Here is a 17,622-nt window from a genome sequence, read left to right on the forward strand (position 1 = left end):
TTATAAAAATATTATTTTTAATATAACATGACTATATTCTTCAAAATTTTATGATTAAAGCCGACTTAGGTGTTGCAGAGACACTAATAGCCACTTTTTTCATGACTTAATTTTTATTTTTAATGAATTTGTAATTGTTTATATAATTTACTATTGAGATTAAAAATTTTATGTATAATTTCGTAAGTTTTTGAACGAATTTAAACAAATGTTATAAAATATTGCAGTACAATATGCTTAAAAATATTTTTCTGAAACCTAAACACTGCATTGTGCTGTAAAAACTTAAAAACACATGTATTTAACCAGTGTAACTATATTGTATTGTAAAAAATATGCTTTTTTAGATTATATTGTACGTTATACCCATACGTTTTAACAACTTAGGTAACTTTTAGATTTTATACATAAAATGTCCCTTATTAAAAATATTAAAAGTGTGCCTAAGTCATGCAATGTTTTGTCCTCATCTGCTACTTCTCAAAAGGCGGTTGACAGATGAGAATAAAACATTGTAAAGCCTATTGTATAACTATTTTTATTAGTAAGGGGAAAGTGTTTTTTCTTTTAAATTTTTAATTAGCATTTTAATCCCAGTTGGATGGTAAATAACCTGGCTCAAAAATAAAGTTTTTTATTAAGCAAATTTAAATCATGACGTTACAGAAAACAAATTGCAGAGGTTCTAGCCATTGAAAGTAAAATAAAAAAATATATGACAGTCACAAATGGCCCTACAGAAATAAATCAAGATAGAACGGCTAAGCGGGTGGGGTACGCGTGTTTCAATCTTGCTCTGTCGTGCAAGATTCGTTGAACGTTCATTCAGTCAGCACGCACGTCTCGACTCGACCTCCTTATTGTGCAGTGTCTAATTGTAAAAACAGAAGTACGAAAGTGAATCGGTCAAAAGGAGGTATTTCTTGCCACGGGTAAGTTATTTGTTAACTAAAAGCAAAGCAAAAATTGACACGAGCGATTCCTTAGCATCGCACGCGTGTCGCCGTTCTATCTTGATTTATTTCTGTGAATGGTCCAGTTTGTAACGATGTGTTCACGTTTTTGTCAAGTGTTCACAAGTGTGCACTTCTAGATGGTGTATCACCTACAGTGATTGTTAAAGTAAATGCTTAGACTAGGATGGAACAGTTTTATTATAGTCTGAATGATAAACGAAGTATGTCAATTAAGATTTAAGGGAATATATAGGAATTCTAAATTAGTACTAACCTCCATTATACAAGTACGCTGGAGTTTGCCTTTGAAGAGGAATCAGCGCCCCCAATGCGGGGGAAGAGAATTAAATCTAACGTAAATTGCAAATGGCCGCTTAATCGCTATTGGTTATCATCATTAGTATTAGTTCCAATAACTCTCACTACGGCTATCAGCGCCAATATGGCGACTTTCCAACGTCATTTTTATGTCAGATTTAGTTCACTTCCCCCGCATTGGGGGCGCTGATTCCACTTCAAATAGGCACAAAAAATTGCTGTCATTTCAAAGGGTATCCAAGGGTATCTATAAGTCTAGCGTACTCGTATAATGGAGGTCAGTGGTCTAGACACAAAATGACAAAACGAGAAGGATAGAGAAAAGAAATAACATGTTTAGTGTTGTAAAATTTCCTCTAGGAATAAAGTGACTGGTGCGCCATCTACTGAACTGTGTGTATTATATAATAATCAAATGACTTGTACGCTACACCATATTAATTTTAATATTATCGACTTATAAAGGTGCATTAAAAAAAGATATAAATAAAATAGATGTTGTATATTATATGTCGTATACATTAATAATAGTTTTAAACAAGTCCCTCCATATTGTTATGTTGTTAAATCAATATTTACTATTTTATCTGTAAAATATTTGGCGACCTTTAAAAAAACTGACGCTTCTCAGACAATATGATATGATTTAACTTGCCCAGCGACGAAAATATATATTTTAGGGGATTATTGTAGTAATATATTATTCTATTCATGTACAAACGTATATTGTGTATTGCAATTTTAATGTTATGAAAAGTTTATATTATAATAGTAAGTGTTAGTCGCACAATAGTGCCATCGCCACAGGTTTACAAGAAGTGGGACAAGCTCAGAGTCCTTATATCTCGATTTTTTTATTAAAACTTATCGGTAAGTCCAGATATCAAATCATTGTAAGAATATAATAATATGTCATAATATTATATTATAGAGTCGAAGTCACGCACACAAGTGTACGCACAAATGACGTGCGAGACGCATTTGCGTGCGTGTACGTACGCCAATGTTGCGTACCGATCCTTTAGAGCTTTTCTATTTGTCTATTTCTGAGCTGTTCGCGTTCGAACTGTCTAAATAGTGGCCATTACAGACCACTTCGTTCTAGATTTAGAAAAGGATTGTAAAAGAAATCAGTGTTTTGCCCGTTACTAAGTGTTGCACTGACGGTAGTTGTAAGTTTTACGCACGCGTTCTCTTTCAATTACGAAACTTGTTGAATACACTTCCAAATTTGTGATAGATGTGGCCTTACATTGCAAAATTTGAAATTGACGCTTTTGATGTAATATATTAAAAAATATAAAATTGTTTTTTATTTATCCTCCCAAATTGTTGTACCAATTATGCACTATTATAAACAAATTATTAGATAGGAGTTAGGACTAATTTATGGATGTGGTTGTTAGGCGCTTTGCAGACGATGGGGCGGGGCGAGCCGGTCAGTTTCGCCGCGAACGATAAGCACAAAGGGAATCCTATATAACCAACGCACACGGCGGGCAAAATGACCGCGCCGCAGGTGCCCGGCCTGCACTGGCTGCGCATGTCCGCGGCTGCCCGCCGTGGATCACACAAACCAGTTTACATGCAGTAACGCAGACGGCGTGTGCTTTGTGTACGCGGCGCGGGCAGCCGCAGTCATCGACGGGCGTATGCAGCGAAGTTGACCGGCCCGCCCCGCCCCGTCGTCTGCAAAGCGCTTGTTGTCTGCCAAATACATAGCGATAACAACATAATATTATAATTTATAAGACAAAGACAGCAACATGGGTAAGATACTATCTTATTCTGTATTTATTAATACCGACTGAATTATTTACGAATAGGGCAAACACTTCTTAAATTTCTTAGGACTTGTATGTAAAGATAAATTTAAAAGACCGGAGGAAAATTTAAACAACCGTGTACAATATTATACATATATTTGACAATTTATTTATAAACAATTCTGATAGAATCGCGAACTAACATTACAATACATATAAAATACTTCTATGTGTTACATCTTCAAGGTCATATGTTACAATACAAAACGCTAATTTAAGGTAAATAACTTTATATAACAAGCGGGGCGGCCAGGCCGGCGCGCGCTCGGGCGACCGCGCTCCTATGTCCAGCGGCAACACCCGGGGAACACGAGCAGCGCGGTCGCCCGGACGCTCGTAAACTTCACCTGTATTCGTACCGTGATCGAAATAAAATTTGACATAAAAACAAACAAAAAAGAGATTCATATTTTTATATGAAAATCTGAACTCGCATTTACAAAGTCGGCCACCCGTCTTTAACAACTACAGTCTCGGCTGTCTTCAACTCTTCACCGTCATTATATTATCATTATACATTACCGAAAGCCTTTCAATAGAAACATACCTCTACAATAAATTACTAAACTACGCGCTAGTGATGGGGCTTCACAATCTTCCGTCGGTCACAATATAAAGAGACAATACAGTTATCCCGTTACTTATAAAAGTCTACAATGTTCAGTCCTTGTCTATTAGGCGACTTTTATAACGCATCAGACAGACAAAACTATAACATCTGTGGTATAAAGTGTACATGGGCCTGAAAATCTGAATTGAAAGTGTAGATCTTAAGAAAGTGATCAGAAGATTGCAAAACACGCCGATTAAAGTGCAATTTATTTTCAATTTCAGTCCTTTATCATTATAACATCGCACCGCTTCGTGCAACATGAGACTGAAGCGAGTTTTAACATTTTTGAATAAGATAATCGAAACCGGGTGAAGAGACTTAGGACCTGTTTCACCACTTCCTGATAATGTGCTGGATAGGGTATCCACAACTTATTTGACAGATTATCCATACTTTATCTGTCGAGTTAAGTTGTGGATAGATTATCCGGCAATTATCAGGAAGTGGTGAAACAGGCCCTTAACGTATTAAACCTATTCATACATTGTCTATCAAAATGTACAATATAATTTATCAATTTCAAAATTCCCTAATTGAAACAATTCTCAACAACATTCCAACGTAGAAAAACCAACATCCTCACACCTAACGGGCCTGTGTCGTTATTCATTGTAGGATACATTTTGCCAAATACACTCTAAACCAATTTCATAAGATTTGTCAAACCATTTTATAGACATTTTTGGACATGGAATTGGCCATATCATGGTCAAAACCACGACAAGAGTCAATTTTCGTACAATCATATTATAATATATTCTCTAATTTGCACCATAGACAATATAACGACACAAACCGTATAGCCGGCTGGACAAATCAGGCCGACGCATGAAGCCAGTGCATTGGACAGTGCAGAGGCCTACTTGGCCATAAGTTGGGAGTGACATTCCATACTCTCACGTTGGTCCAATGCGCTAGCTCGATGCGTTGGCTCAGTGTTCACAGCAGGCTGAACCAACACGCGACAGCCAAGACCCTCTAATATAACTCTTGCGGCACTAGTATTTGTATAACTATACATTTGTTTAAATAAGCCACTGACATATGGATGCTGACACGACCGAACTGCGGCCGTGGGGTACTACGACCAGTGGTTTGAGCCTTTATCGCTCTCTAGTGGGCACTAAAGAGTTATTCTGTAGTGCCCAATTATGTGCGCAATACATAAATGCACTAGTCATTATTTTAGTCTTTATAGTAGACTTATATGGAGCCATAATACACTCCACTGGTCGTTGTACTAAATTACTAAAACTAGTGAACTGCTACCCAACATATTTATAATCTAGACGTTACAAAATAACTATAATATACAAAATGGTTTTATTGCTTTGTTGCGATTTTTGAATATTTTTTTCTTTTAACATAGTAATTGTTACAGGTCGACAACAACATGTCTATCTTTCGATCTAAAAGATCTGGATTATCTTTTTGTGGTAAAGAAATATTTCAACTTATAATCCTATCTTTACCACTTTTTCTATTACAATTCAACAACTATAATAGAAAATAATTTGATGTTCTGTCGACCTCTTGGCTAGTTTATTTACATATTTTTCATTGCATTTTTCAGTCTGTTACGTTTTTTTAATTTTTTTTTATCTTCATAGACGAAGTAATGGAATCTATTTTAATCTTTAATCAATTAATATTAGTAATGTCCAAAGACATTGTTTTAAAATGCTAAGTGTTAATTGTTTAAAAATATTTTTTGAACACTATCATTTTGATAAAGAAAGAAGAACTTAACAGACACAATGAATTTCAAATAACAAAAAATATTCTTGACTCTTGAGCAATATTTAAATTGACATATCTTTTACTTTATAACCTGTTGCAATATTGTAAACATATAATTAATTTTATCGGTTAATAAAAGTTTAATTTATAGAATATTATTAATTTGAGGCATAAATATTTGTGTTAACAGTCGAAGTCACGCACACAAGTGTACGCACAAATGACGTGCGAGACGCATTTGCGTGCGTGTACGTACGCCAATGTTGCGTACCGATCCTTTAGAGCTTTTCTATTTGTCTATTTCTGAGCTGTTCGCGTTCGAACTGTCTAAATAGTGGCCATTACAGACCACTTCGTTCTAGATTTAGAAAAGGATTGTAAAAGAAATCAGTGTTTTGCCCGTTACTAAGTGTTGCACTGACGGTAGTTGTAAGTTTTACGCACGCGTTCTCTTTCAATTACGAAACTTGTTGAATACACTTCCAAATTTGTGATAGATGTGGCCTTACATTGCAAAATTTGAAATTGACGCTTTTGATGTAATATATTAAAAAATATAAAATTGTTTTTTATTTATCCTCCCAAATTGTTGTACCAATTATGCACTATTATAAACAAATTATTAGATAGGAGTTAGGACTAATTTATGGATGTGGTTGTTAGGCGCTTTGCAGACGATGGGGCGGGGCGAGCCGGTCAGTTTCGCCGCGAACGATAAGCACAAAGGGAATCCTATATAACCAACGCACACGGCGGGCAAAATGACCGCGCCGCAGGTGCCCGGCCTGCACTGGCTGCGCATGTCCGCGGCTGCCCGCCGTGGATCACACAAACCAGTTTACATGCAGTAACGCAGACGGCGTGTGCTTTGTGTACGCGGCGCGGGCAGCCGCAGTCATCGACGGGCGTATGCAGCGAAGTTGACCGGCCCGCCCCGCCCCGTCGTCTGCAAAGCGCTTGTTGTCTGCCAAATACATAGCGATAACAACATAATATTATAATTTATAAGACAAAGACAGCAACATGGGTAAGATACTATCTTATTCTGTATTTATTAATACCGACTGAATTATTTACGAATAGGGCAAACACTTCTTAAATTTCTTAGGACTTGTATGTAAAGATAAATTTAAAAGACCGGAGGAAAATTTAAACAACCGTGTACAATATTATACATATATTTGACAATTTATTTATAAACAATTCTGATAGAATCGCGAACTAACATTACAATACATATAAAATACTTCTATGTGTGACATCTTCAAGGTCATATGTTACAATACAAAACGCTAATTTAAGGTAAATAACTTTATATAACAAGCGGGGCGGCCAGGCCGGCGCGCGCTCGGGCGACCGCGCTCCTATGTCCAGCGGCAACACCCGGGGAACACGAGCAGCGCGGTCGCCCGGACGCTCGTAAACTTCACCTGTATTCGTACCGTGATCGAAATAAAATTTGACATAAAAACAAACAAAAAAGAGATTCATATTTTTATATGAAAATCTGAACTCGCATTTACAAAGTCGGCCACCCGTCTTTAACAACTACAGTCTCGGCTGTCTTCAACTCTTCACCGTCATTATATTATCATTATACATTACCGAAAGCCTTTCAATAGAAACATACCTCTACAATAAATTACTAAACTACGCGCTAGTGATGGGGCTTCACAATCTTCCGTCGGTCACAATATAAAGAGACAATACAGTTATCCCGTTACTTATAAAAGTCTACAATGTTCAGTCCTTGTCTATTAGGCGACTTTTATAACGCATCAGACAGACAAAACTATAACATCTGTGGTATAAAGTGTACATGGGCCTGAAAATCTGAATTGAAAGTGTAGATCTTAAGAAAGTGATCAGAAGATTGCAAAACACGCCGATTAAAGTGCAATTTATTTTCAATTTCAGTCCTTTATCATTATAACATCGCACCGCTTCGTGCAACATGAGACTGAAGCGAGTTTTAACATTTTTGAATAAGATAATCGAAACCGGGTGAAGAGACTTAGGACCTGTTTCACCACTTCCTGATAATGTGCTGGATAGGGTATCCACAACTTATTTGACAGATTATCCATACTTTATCTGTCGAGTTAAGTTGTGGATAGATTATCCGGCAATTATCAGGAAGTGGTGAAACAGGCCCTTAACGTATTAAACCTATTCATACATTGTCTATCAAAATGTACAATATAATTTATCAATTTCAAAATTCCCTAATTGAAACAATTCTCAACAACATTCCAACGTAGAAAAACCAACATCCTCACACCTAACGGGCCTGTGTCGTTATTCATTGTAGGATACATTTTGCCAAATACACTCTAAACCAATTTCATAAGATTTGTCAAACCATTTTATAGACATTTTTGGACATGGAATTGGCCATATCATGGTCAAAACCACGACAAGAGTCAATTTTCGTACAATCATATTATAATATATTCTCTAATTTGCACCATAGACAATATAACGACACAAACCGTATAGCCGGCTGGACAAATCAGGCCGACGCATGAAGCCAGTGCATTGGACAGTGCAGAGGCCTACTTGGCCATAAGTTGGGAGTGACATTCCATACTCTCACGTTGGTCCAATGCGCTAGCTCGATGCGTTGGCTCAGTGTTCACAGCAGGCTGAACCAACACGCGACAGCCAAGACCCTCTAATATAACTCTTGCGGCACTAGTATTTGTATAACTATACATTTGTTTAAATAAGCCACTGACATATGGATGCTGACACGACCGAACTGCGGCCGTGGGGTACTACGACCAGTGGTTTGAGCCTTTATCGCTCTCTAGTGGGCACTAAAGAGTTATTCTGTAGTGCCCAATTATGTGCGCAATACATAAATGCACTAGTCATTATTTTAGTCTTTATAGTAGACTTATATGGAGCCATAATACACTCCACTGGTCGTTGTACTAAATTACTAAAACTAGTGAACTGCTACCCAACATATTTATAATCTAGACGTTACAAAATAACTATAATATACAAAATGGTTTTATTGCTTTGTTGCGATTTTTGAATATTTTTTTCTTTTAACATAGTAATTGTTACAGGTCGACAACAACATGTCTATCTTTCGATCTAAAAGATCTGGATTATCTTTTTGTGGTAAAGAAATATTTCAACTTATAATCCTATCTTTACCACTTTTTCTATTACAATTCAACAACTATAATAGAAAATAATTTGATGTTCTGTCGACCTCTTGGCTAGTTTATTTACATATTTTTCATTGCATTTTTCAGTCTGTTACGTTTTTTTAATTTTTTTTTATCTTCATAGACGAAGTAATGGAATCTATTTTAATCTTTAATCAATTAATATTAGTAATGTCCAAAGACATTGTTTTAAAATGCTAAGTGTTAATTGTTTAAAAATATTTTTTGAACACTATCATTTTGATAAAGAAAGAAGAACTTAACAGACACAATGAATTTCAAATAACAAAAAATATTCTTGACTCTTGAGCAATATTTAAATTGACATATCTTTTACTTTATAACCTGTTGCAATATTGTAAACATATAATTAATTTTATCGGTTAATAAAAGTTTAATTTATAGAATATTATTAATTTGAGGCATAAATATTTGTGTTAAGGGAGAGTCTATTCTTTAACCTCTTGTCTAAATGTCTAATAAAACGACAAACAAATAACATTGGTGACTGCAAATAAAATACTAGGACATTTAGAAAAACAATTAAAATCGATTAAATAAAATTTCTACATAGTTATATTAACTTAGATATCTATAAAATTAGAAAATATATAAAACATGCAATAAATTCAAGGTTTTAAAAAACGCACTAGCTATAGCGACATAACACGCAAAGACATACAAAAACATTTATATTAATCTACAATTCCTTCAAAATCAAGTTAAAATGAAGGTTTTTAACCTTAATTTTGTAGTTAACCTTGACTTGGTAGTTTATAGAATGTATTTTAACCTTATGGCACAGCGCTAACTATCTATCCGTGACGCACTTTTTAGGCGTTTTACTGCATATAATTGCATAGGTTCTATTTGCACAGACTAAAAAGTGCGTCACGGATAGTCTGTCGTCTGCGCTGCGTCTAGTTTGACTTTTAACTCGTTTCTTGTCGCTAAACTCGTATTTTATTTGCAGCCAGTCCAGTCCCGCTGGAGCCGTGCCTGTTTCAGTAGCCACTTTGTATACTATACTCGCCTATACATACTATGTGCTATATGCATAGCCACAATTTACTCTATATGGTTAGTGGACAGCCTTACATCTACATATTTAATAGTGCAGCCTTCAAGATTTCAGGGTCGCTGCACACGGATTACCGGCCGCAACCACAAAACGCCCCCACATGAATATTTCCTGAAGTTTTCATACAAGGTGTTGCGGCCACCGGCATGTGCGGAAAGTGCAGAAAAAAAGTTATGAAATATGCCTGTGGCGGCGTTTTGTGGTTGTGGCCAGTGGCCCGTGTTGCCCGTTAGTGTCGCAATTGAAGCAATATACTTTTGGAGGAAAACCTACATTTGTAAATCACATACAAGCTTATGAAACATGCAGTCGTAGGACGCCAAATTATAAGGAGACTCGACGTAATCTTTAAAAAATATTTACACCAAAACTTCACGACTAGGTAAAAGACTGGATAGACGAAGAACAGTTAAACATGGGGCTCCACAGCCGGTAGGCTTATGCATAGAATGTGATTTTGTTTAACGACAAAGGCGTTTTGTGGTCCCACACTGTAGCCACAATAATTTTAAGATATTAAAAAAATCACTTTGTAATCTCTATTCCAATCTAATCTAATTTAATATAAATGTAAACAATTTGACAAAAGTGTCAATGGATATTACACTGCACCTTATATTCGTAGCATAACAGGCTATTATTTACTTATAGACTAAATTAGATTGGAACGGATGTTATAACACAAAGTCACAAAAATATTTAAAAATATAAAATAAATCATTGATAAACATACATTATTATCTAAATGTCTACGAGCACATTTTGCACTACCATTCCAAAATCATGGTTTATGGTCTTAAAATTTACTGGTGATATTATATTGTTTGTGCTGTTTGGAGCCTAGCTGTACACTTCACTCGTGATACACATCTTGAACACCGCATTATTCAATAAAAACTTATGATAATAATTTTTTATATTCTTATATTAATAGGAGCATATTTTTTTTTTACTTTTTTAATTTCGAAGAAAGAAAATGCTTAGGGTATCACAATATTCTCTATCAAAAAAACTAAAATTTAACCATACTGGCGTGGCCGTGATCGCTAGTGCAAAAAAAAACAACCGTGTACGTGGCGCCAGTATCGAATATTTTGTACATTCAACTCACTCAGGGGTTCATTTCGCGGAGTTTTTCCTCTGTGGCGCGGGCGGCTTGTCGGTTTTCACTTTGTCCTTGGGCAGGGGTTTCTTGTCTGTCTTTTCGGCCTTGGGTTTGACGTCTAGTTTGGGGGGCGGGGCGGTCTTGTCTGTGGCGGGGGGCGTTGTCGGCTTTTTGGGTTTGTTGGCCTTCGCCGCCGCCGCGTAGTTAATTGGCTTGAATGCCGGCGTAGACTCTTCTACGGGAGACGCCTGAAATATTATTGTTTTAATATTAGTAAAGCTATGATATTAAAATTACCATACAACTTTGTTATTGCTTGTATGTAACTGTAATGGGCGTTGTCCAAAAAAAAATCACATGTACTTTTTATATTTTTTTTCGTTAAAATAGGGTATTTTAAGAATATAAATTAAATAATTTTGAAATTCATTGGCTAGTTTTTTCTCAATAAATTTTTAAAGTTTCGCTCTGACGTCATCATCGGCCGCCAATTGACCTCTGCATGTTTTAAATTTCCTTTCAATCTTATTTATAATGGCTGATTCGTCAAATGCAAGTTCTCATTATGTTAAAGCTGATACGAGAAGCTTACCAAAAGTTCGAAACGTAATGTTGGTCGAATTTATTGCTAATTTAACGCCATTGAAGGTCAAACAAAGGTTAAACGTATTTGTTCAAAAATATAAGTAACTAATGGGTATTTTTTTCGTTTATATACAGAAAAACGATCACTGGCCTTATTCCTCGAAATGTTTTTGTAATGAGCAAAATTAAAAAAAATGGACAATCCCCATTGTCCACAATAAAATATATTTTATTTCAATTATGCGAATTTCCAAAGAGTCTTTACAATTAAATTTGTAAATAATCCCTTCTTATTGTGAGATACATACTATTGCATCATTCTTCGTTCCTTTGTTCGTAGACCACAAGGAAGGGTATACTTTCTAGTTCGAATGTTAGGAATGGACTATAGCTAGCCAATGTCTACTCCAGTCCATTCTTAACATTCTCCTGCTGAAAGCTCAATATTTCACTCACCGTCGTATCTTCCGCTGGCGCGACCTCCTCCTCCGTCTCACTCTTGGCTTTAACCTCCTTCTTCTTCTGCGGCTTGGTCTCCACGCGTGCGACCACGGCTTTCGTCTTCGCCTTGGCCTCGGGTTTCACGGGTTTCTTCGCCTCCTGCTTCTTCGCGTCCTTCTTGGCGACCTTCTTGTCGTCTATCGGCTGGACGTCCGCTGCGGACACTTCGGGTGGATCTGTTGATGCGGGGATGGGCTCTGAAAAAGAGGATACGTAAAATGTAACATTTTTATAATGTTCGATCGCCAGATAAAGATTTTTTTTAAGTATAAGCCATAGCCCATACTTAAAACTCTTTTTGTTTCTTTTACTCGCACACAATTCCACGGGTCAGGCTAAAGACTAAGATAGTAATGTTTTCATGCATGAGTGGAAGAGGCAAGTAGTGAGCAAGTGGCAAGTCTTGTTCAAATTTTTCTTAAATTTAGCCAATTTAAAAGCTAGCTTTAGACCCAATTTCACCAACCTCTGTTTGTTAAATCCTAACAAGGCATTACTTAACGGACCTTGGAAAATTAAACAGACTGTTAAAATACTTATGTCTCACAGTAAAAATTTAACAGCGGATTAGTAAATGCAATGTTAAGTGAACAACGAGTGAACAACTAAAATTCGTTCATTCTTGTTATAAGGCGACGAAATTGCAATGTACAAGATTAATACGACATGTTTGCTGCAATGTGTCACTTTCTTCCATAGGAGTATAATAGTAGATAAAGAGACCAAATTAAAATATCACTGATCGCATACATTTGTTATGCTATAATAGTTTTTCTTAATTTACCAGGTTAATAATTATTATCTGTCAAAGCTGAAAACATGAATCATAATACAAACTTTTATTTACATATTTCGGTTTGGTAATTTTGATACAAGTTAGTATATTTGCAATGTCAAGGAAAATCCGAAGGCTGAATTTTTGGCAAAGTGAAAATAAATAATTATTCATAACTATGAAAATAATTAATAACAAGGACGTAGCGGAAACATGACGGAAAGTATCAAAAGTCAAAACAGATTCTTTTATTGATATTGCATATTATTGTCTTTGAAAGTTGTTATTTTGACTCATATAACAGCCTGTTATATATTTAACGGACGTCCATAGCAGGAATTAAATTTAACACCGTGTTAGGTGATTTAACATGACATTAGGGCATGGTGGAACGCTCGATAGCTCTAACAGGCCATTAACTGATTTAACAAGCCATTATTTATTTAACATTGCTTGATGAAACTGGGTCTTAGACTATTAATTTTTCTCTCTTACATCATGTGACTGATAAGGACAGAAGTTAAAATATTTATGCTGAAATGTTTGTTCATTTCATTCAAATAAATACCATACCTTCTGTTCTACTCTGCTCCTTATTCTCTAAGCTCGCTGCTGTTTCGCTCTGTGTATGACTCTCTTCTTTACTCTCTGTTCCTTCTGTTTTTGTTTCCGCTGGTTCTGTTTTCTCTTCTGTAATAGTTGAATACATAGTTTTGAAACTGCATAATGTAAACACAGCGAACATCGACGGTAAACTGCTATTCAGACACCTAAAACAACTTTAGTATTCCTAAACAACTGTCCATGCAGGAAGTATACGTTTTGAAACATTAAACAGAAGATCACTTGGTGATTTTAGTATGTAATACTAACTCATAAGAAAATGAAAATATGCCACTAAATGTTGCATGTGATTTTATCGCGATAATCGTAATTTTTTTAGAGATAAAAGCTAAACTATCTCAACAATATCTCTACCCAATCAGTTTCATCAATAGTTCAGCGGTTTTTTCTAGAACAGACAGGCAGAAACTTTTACCTGTGACCGTTTGTCGGGCGCCGAAGCTGGGCACGAACTCCGCGGCGAGAGGGTTGAGCGTCGACCGCGACACCGCCTCCTCCAGCGATATCGACGTGCCACCGTTACTGCTCCTGAAATATTCAGAATTAATTTTAGGTTGGGGTCTTGCGGATTAAAGTTAATTATGCGTTTATGAAAAGAAAATAATATTTTTAAAGAATAAATAATCAAAAGTTAGTGCATGTAAGTTATTTTTTCTACAAGAATAGCATTGTGCGAGCGGGATGGGTAAGCTGCTTGTAGATCAGTGAACACGATATTGCTAACTAATACAATATTACATTGATTTTGTGCCCATACGCCGATTGCTTCTCTAGTTTCCCCGAGCGTAAAAATTGTGCGTTATAGACCTCTCTATATAGCGGCATGATCATTAAGTCATGCAAGATCTATACTGTTATACTTGTACATACGTGGGGTAGTGGTTGTGTCCGTTGGCCGTGGGCCGCTGGCGCTCCCGCTGCTCGTCCTCCAGCATCGCCTCGATGCACTGCTCCATCAGAGCCTCCTCCTCTAGCTGCTGCATCACCTGGATATGGCCAGAAGACACATTAGAAGACTGTTAAATAGTTTTTAATTCAATAATTTATTTTTCTTTATTATTCTTTTATTGTATACTAGACGACGCCCGCAACTCCGTTTTGTTACGTCCAAAAGAATTGTAAGTCTTTTCCTGGGACTCAAGTATCAACATACCGAATTTCAGCAAAATCCGTTGAGCGGTTTGGGCGTGAAGACAGACATAATATATACAGACACACTTTCGCATTTATAATATTAGTATGGAAGTATGGATAACTTTTAATAAACAAAACTCAGTCTATGTGTTGCCTACCCACGGGTTCGAGACCTAGCCCGGTGAGTTATAGCTCTTATATTATAGTATTATAGTATACTACATAGATACGATTGACATAAAGTATATTTGTTATGTAATATACTGAGTCACATGTACAAATATCAAAAAGATTTTGATAAAACTCCAGCGACACTTGAGTCTCTCAAGATAACTCACAGCAAACTCAACGTACCTGTTTATCAAACTCATCCTCGTTCTCCATCCACATGTAGTCGGCGAAGTCGTCCTGCGGCGGGGGGCCGGCGGGGTACGCGGGGGGGTAGTACGCGCCCGCCATCACGTAGCCTGAAACACCACGTGTCGTACATCAGTATACGATTGACAAACACATAAATATAACACATTCATTGTTTCTGAAACTCAGTCTATTTTCAAATTAAAACAATATTAAACATATTATAATGATTTATAATAATTTCTAGAAGATAATTACACTTACTGGGTATGTGTCCTCGGGGTATGTGTACGGGGTATACCGGAGTTCTGTGCACTCCCGCGTCGCCGCTGCCTATGCCGCTGTCGAGGATCACGCCGTTAGGCTGCAACACACATACAATGTTAAAATCTCAGTCATAGTTCAAAGTAGAAATGTATTACTTGAAACATTATTGTATTGGTTCTAATTTTTTTCAGGGTTCCATAGCCAAAGGGTAAAAACGGGACCCTATTACTGAGACTTCGATGTCTGTTCGTCTGTCTGTCTCCAGGCCGTAACTAAATAGCCACTATAGCTAGACTTCTGAAAATTTCACAGATTGTGTATTTCTGTTGCAGCTTTAACAACAAATACTGAAAACAAGATAAAATTAATATTTTTAAGGGGGGCTCCCATACAACGTAATCCGATAAAAATTAAATAAGAACCAACCTGCCACTGGCCATTCTCTTCATTTCCGTAATAAGCTCCAACGTTAGCCGGTGTCTCTGGTATTTTCATGCTGGCAACACTTACAATTTAAAACTAACCATAGACTATCAAATCATAAACACTCAACTTCACAAAAAAATCTGTATCAACGTTCTAAGTTCTAACACGTAATAGGCACTGGTTTCATAAGTTTGCTGTGTTCTGTTATGTTCATGACTCTCCCAGGGGCTGCAATAAAAAAACATTAATTTATTAATCTTATAAAAATCATACACAAACTAGAAAGTATAAAATATTTAGGTGCAGTTTAGTAGCATCTGAGGCCTGCTTCCACCAATCTGAGTTAGAATTACTTAATATCTTGCTTTATCCTTTATAACCACAAGCAGTGAAGAGATATTTAACCTAGAACTAAATTTAACTCATACTGGAGTAAGTAAACCTTAAGCAGCTGGTATAACAGTATAACTTTGTAAACTTATCACTCTGCAAGAGCAGTAAATGAGAGTCTATGTTATTAAATAAGATTCTAGTGGTAGAGCAGACCTGCTTTTGACAGTACATAATTATTGGATCCAATACAATGCAGGCTGATCATCTGATTGTCTGACAAGTAAGATGATCCATACATCGGATGGGCATGTAAAAAGTCGGTCCTGTGCCTGATCTCTCGCCAGTAGTGTCGGTCGTCCATCCCACTCCAGCGTACCTGGCCTGCTTTCAATGAAACTGGACACTGTCACGGGTGTGGGGAGTATTATTATTATTATTGGATCCAATAAATTGTACAATCTACATACTTCATCAACTATGTATCAAATAAAGAAGAAAAGGAGAAAAAAAAGATGAATAAAAAGTTTTGATTAAAGTTACATGATCAAATAATGGGAATATTTCTTGTTCCTTTCTCTGTCCTTATGTTTGTTAATCATTTTCTTATTTGACCAAGATGTTTGGATTATTATATTATTATGAGTCATCAAAAATCTTGGATTGAATGCATCAAACATTACAAAATGCATATCATTCTTATAAGAACTGAAAACCTATGAAAACATTTAAACTACCATAAAGACATGTACACTTTCACACATTTTACGGTACTTGAAATTCCCCTCACAATTTTTATATTATGTGCACCACCAGATCTGTCTCAGTCTGTATCTTTTGTTTTGAATAATTTCCCAATATCAGTACTACTGTATACTTTGTGAAAGCTATAGTCTATAAGATTCAGTTATTGAGATATATAATAAGGTGGAGTGGATTTTTTACTAATTTTATCAATAGGTTGGTTGCTAACACGACATTATAGTATTACATTGTAATTCCAAAACAAATTTCATTTTATGATTATCCTTCATATAGATTCGCTCAGTACATTTTATATTGCATTGTTCAAACTTCAAGTACTCGAAGGGTGAGAGATGTAGATCATGGAGACACAATCTCAACTGCGACGGCGGTGTATAAACATCTCCGCGATAAGCTACACGAGCGATAATAGGGGGAGGACGACCGTCCAGCGAACTGACGACCTTTCAAAACTCAAAGTCCTCCATCATTAATCAATTTAAATATTGATACAACAATTGGAAAGTGCGATTCACGCAGCGCACACGTCGTATTCATGTTTACATAACGACACGACCGATTTATTAGTTAATAAGTTGTAAACAAAAAAATATCACTTTACGACAATACGGGACCAAAATAGATCACCTAGAAACGAAAATATACCACCGACATGTGAACCACAGCTCGCACTCCACATATTCCGTCGCCGACGTGTAATCTAATGCAGTCAACGCAAGCAATTCCACCACGAATTTATAATTTTTTGACTAACACGTGTTTAATCAATTAATGAATGTTGAAATACTCACAAATACGATGTCCTCGGTGCTACTCGATTGTTATAGTAAAACGATGTGATCCCACTGAATTATTGCGTTTTTGTTGCACAATTAACTAAAATTTTGCCACTTATTGTAACCTAAAATTATAGTTTTCACACACACCTTATCAGTCCGCGTTCGTGGCGACTGGCGCAAATGGCGACCGATGTGAATATCGCACTCAAAGCGAAATGCGGGAACTATTGAACGAACTTCACGAATGTTATAAAGCCG

General features: G+C 36.3%; 1 protein-coding gene and 2 long non-coding RNA genes across 3 annotated transcripts; 1 reads left to right on the top strand and 2 right to left on the bottom strand.

Moving 5' to 3' along the window:
• Positions 1 to 3,179: 3,179 nt before the first annotated feature.
• LOC121736596 lies at positions 3,180 to 5,603 on the bottom strand. Its single transcript, XR_006037041.1, has 2 exons — positions 4,178 to 5,603; positions 3,180 to 4,038 (listed from the first exon to the last, which is right to left on the bottom strand). It is a non-coding gene; the product is annotated as an uncharacterized LOC121736596 (long non-coding RNA).
• A 1,246-nt stretch (positions 5,604 to 6,849) lies between these two features.
• LOC121736597 lies at positions 6,850 to 7,360 on the top strand. The gene is made up of 2 exons (XR_006037042.1): positions 6,850 to 7,259; positions 7,299 to 7,360. It is a non-coding gene; the product is annotated as an uncharacterized LOC121736597 (long non-coding RNA).
• Positions 7,361 to 9,579: 2,219 nt separating this feature from the next.
• Positions 9,580 to 17,599, bottom strand: LOC121736568 (microtubule-associated protein 1B). The gene is made up of 9 exons (XM_042127854.1): positions 17,377 to 17,599; positions 15,491 to 15,718; positions 15,062 to 15,161; positions 14,795 to 14,907; positions 14,177 to 14,292; positions 13,722 to 13,834; positions 13,256 to 13,372; positions 11,863 to 12,104; positions 9,580 to 11,069 (listed from the first exon to the last, which is right to left on the bottom strand). Exons 2-9 carry the CDS (start codon positions 15,557 to 15,559, stop codon positions 10,836 to 10,838), a joined length of 1,104 nt encoding a protein of 367 aa, XP_041983788.1. The 5' UTR covers positions 15,560 to 15,718; positions 17,377 to 17,599; the 3' UTR covers positions 9,580 to 10,835.
• Positions 17,600 to 17,622: the final 23 nt, after the last annotated feature.

Source organism: Aricia agestis, chromosome 19 (genome assembly GCF_905147365.1).
Source record: "Aricia agestis chromosome 19, ilAriAges1.1, whole genome shotgun sequence".
In the NCBI taxonomy this organism is placed as follows: Eukaryota; Metazoa; Arthropoda; class Insecta; order Lepidoptera; family Lycaenidae; genus Aricia; species Aricia agestis.

What these genes read in the sequence shown, in the direction of transcription:
- LOC121736568 (XM_042127854.1), bottom strand. Translation starts at nt 15,559, where the DNA reads ATGAAAATACCAGAGACACCGGCTAACGTTGGAGCTTATTACGGAAAT. An exon ending in AGGATGAGTTTGATAAACAG is followed by an intron (nt 14,293 to 14,794) that starts GTACGTTGAGTT and finishes GGCCATATCCAG; the next exon opens with GTGATGCAGCAGCTAGAGGA. An exon ending in CGCCAGCGGAAGATACGACG is followed by an intron (nt 11,070 to 11,862) that starts GTGAGTGAAATA and finishes ATAATATTTCAG; the next exon opens with GCGTCTCCCGTAGAAGAGTC.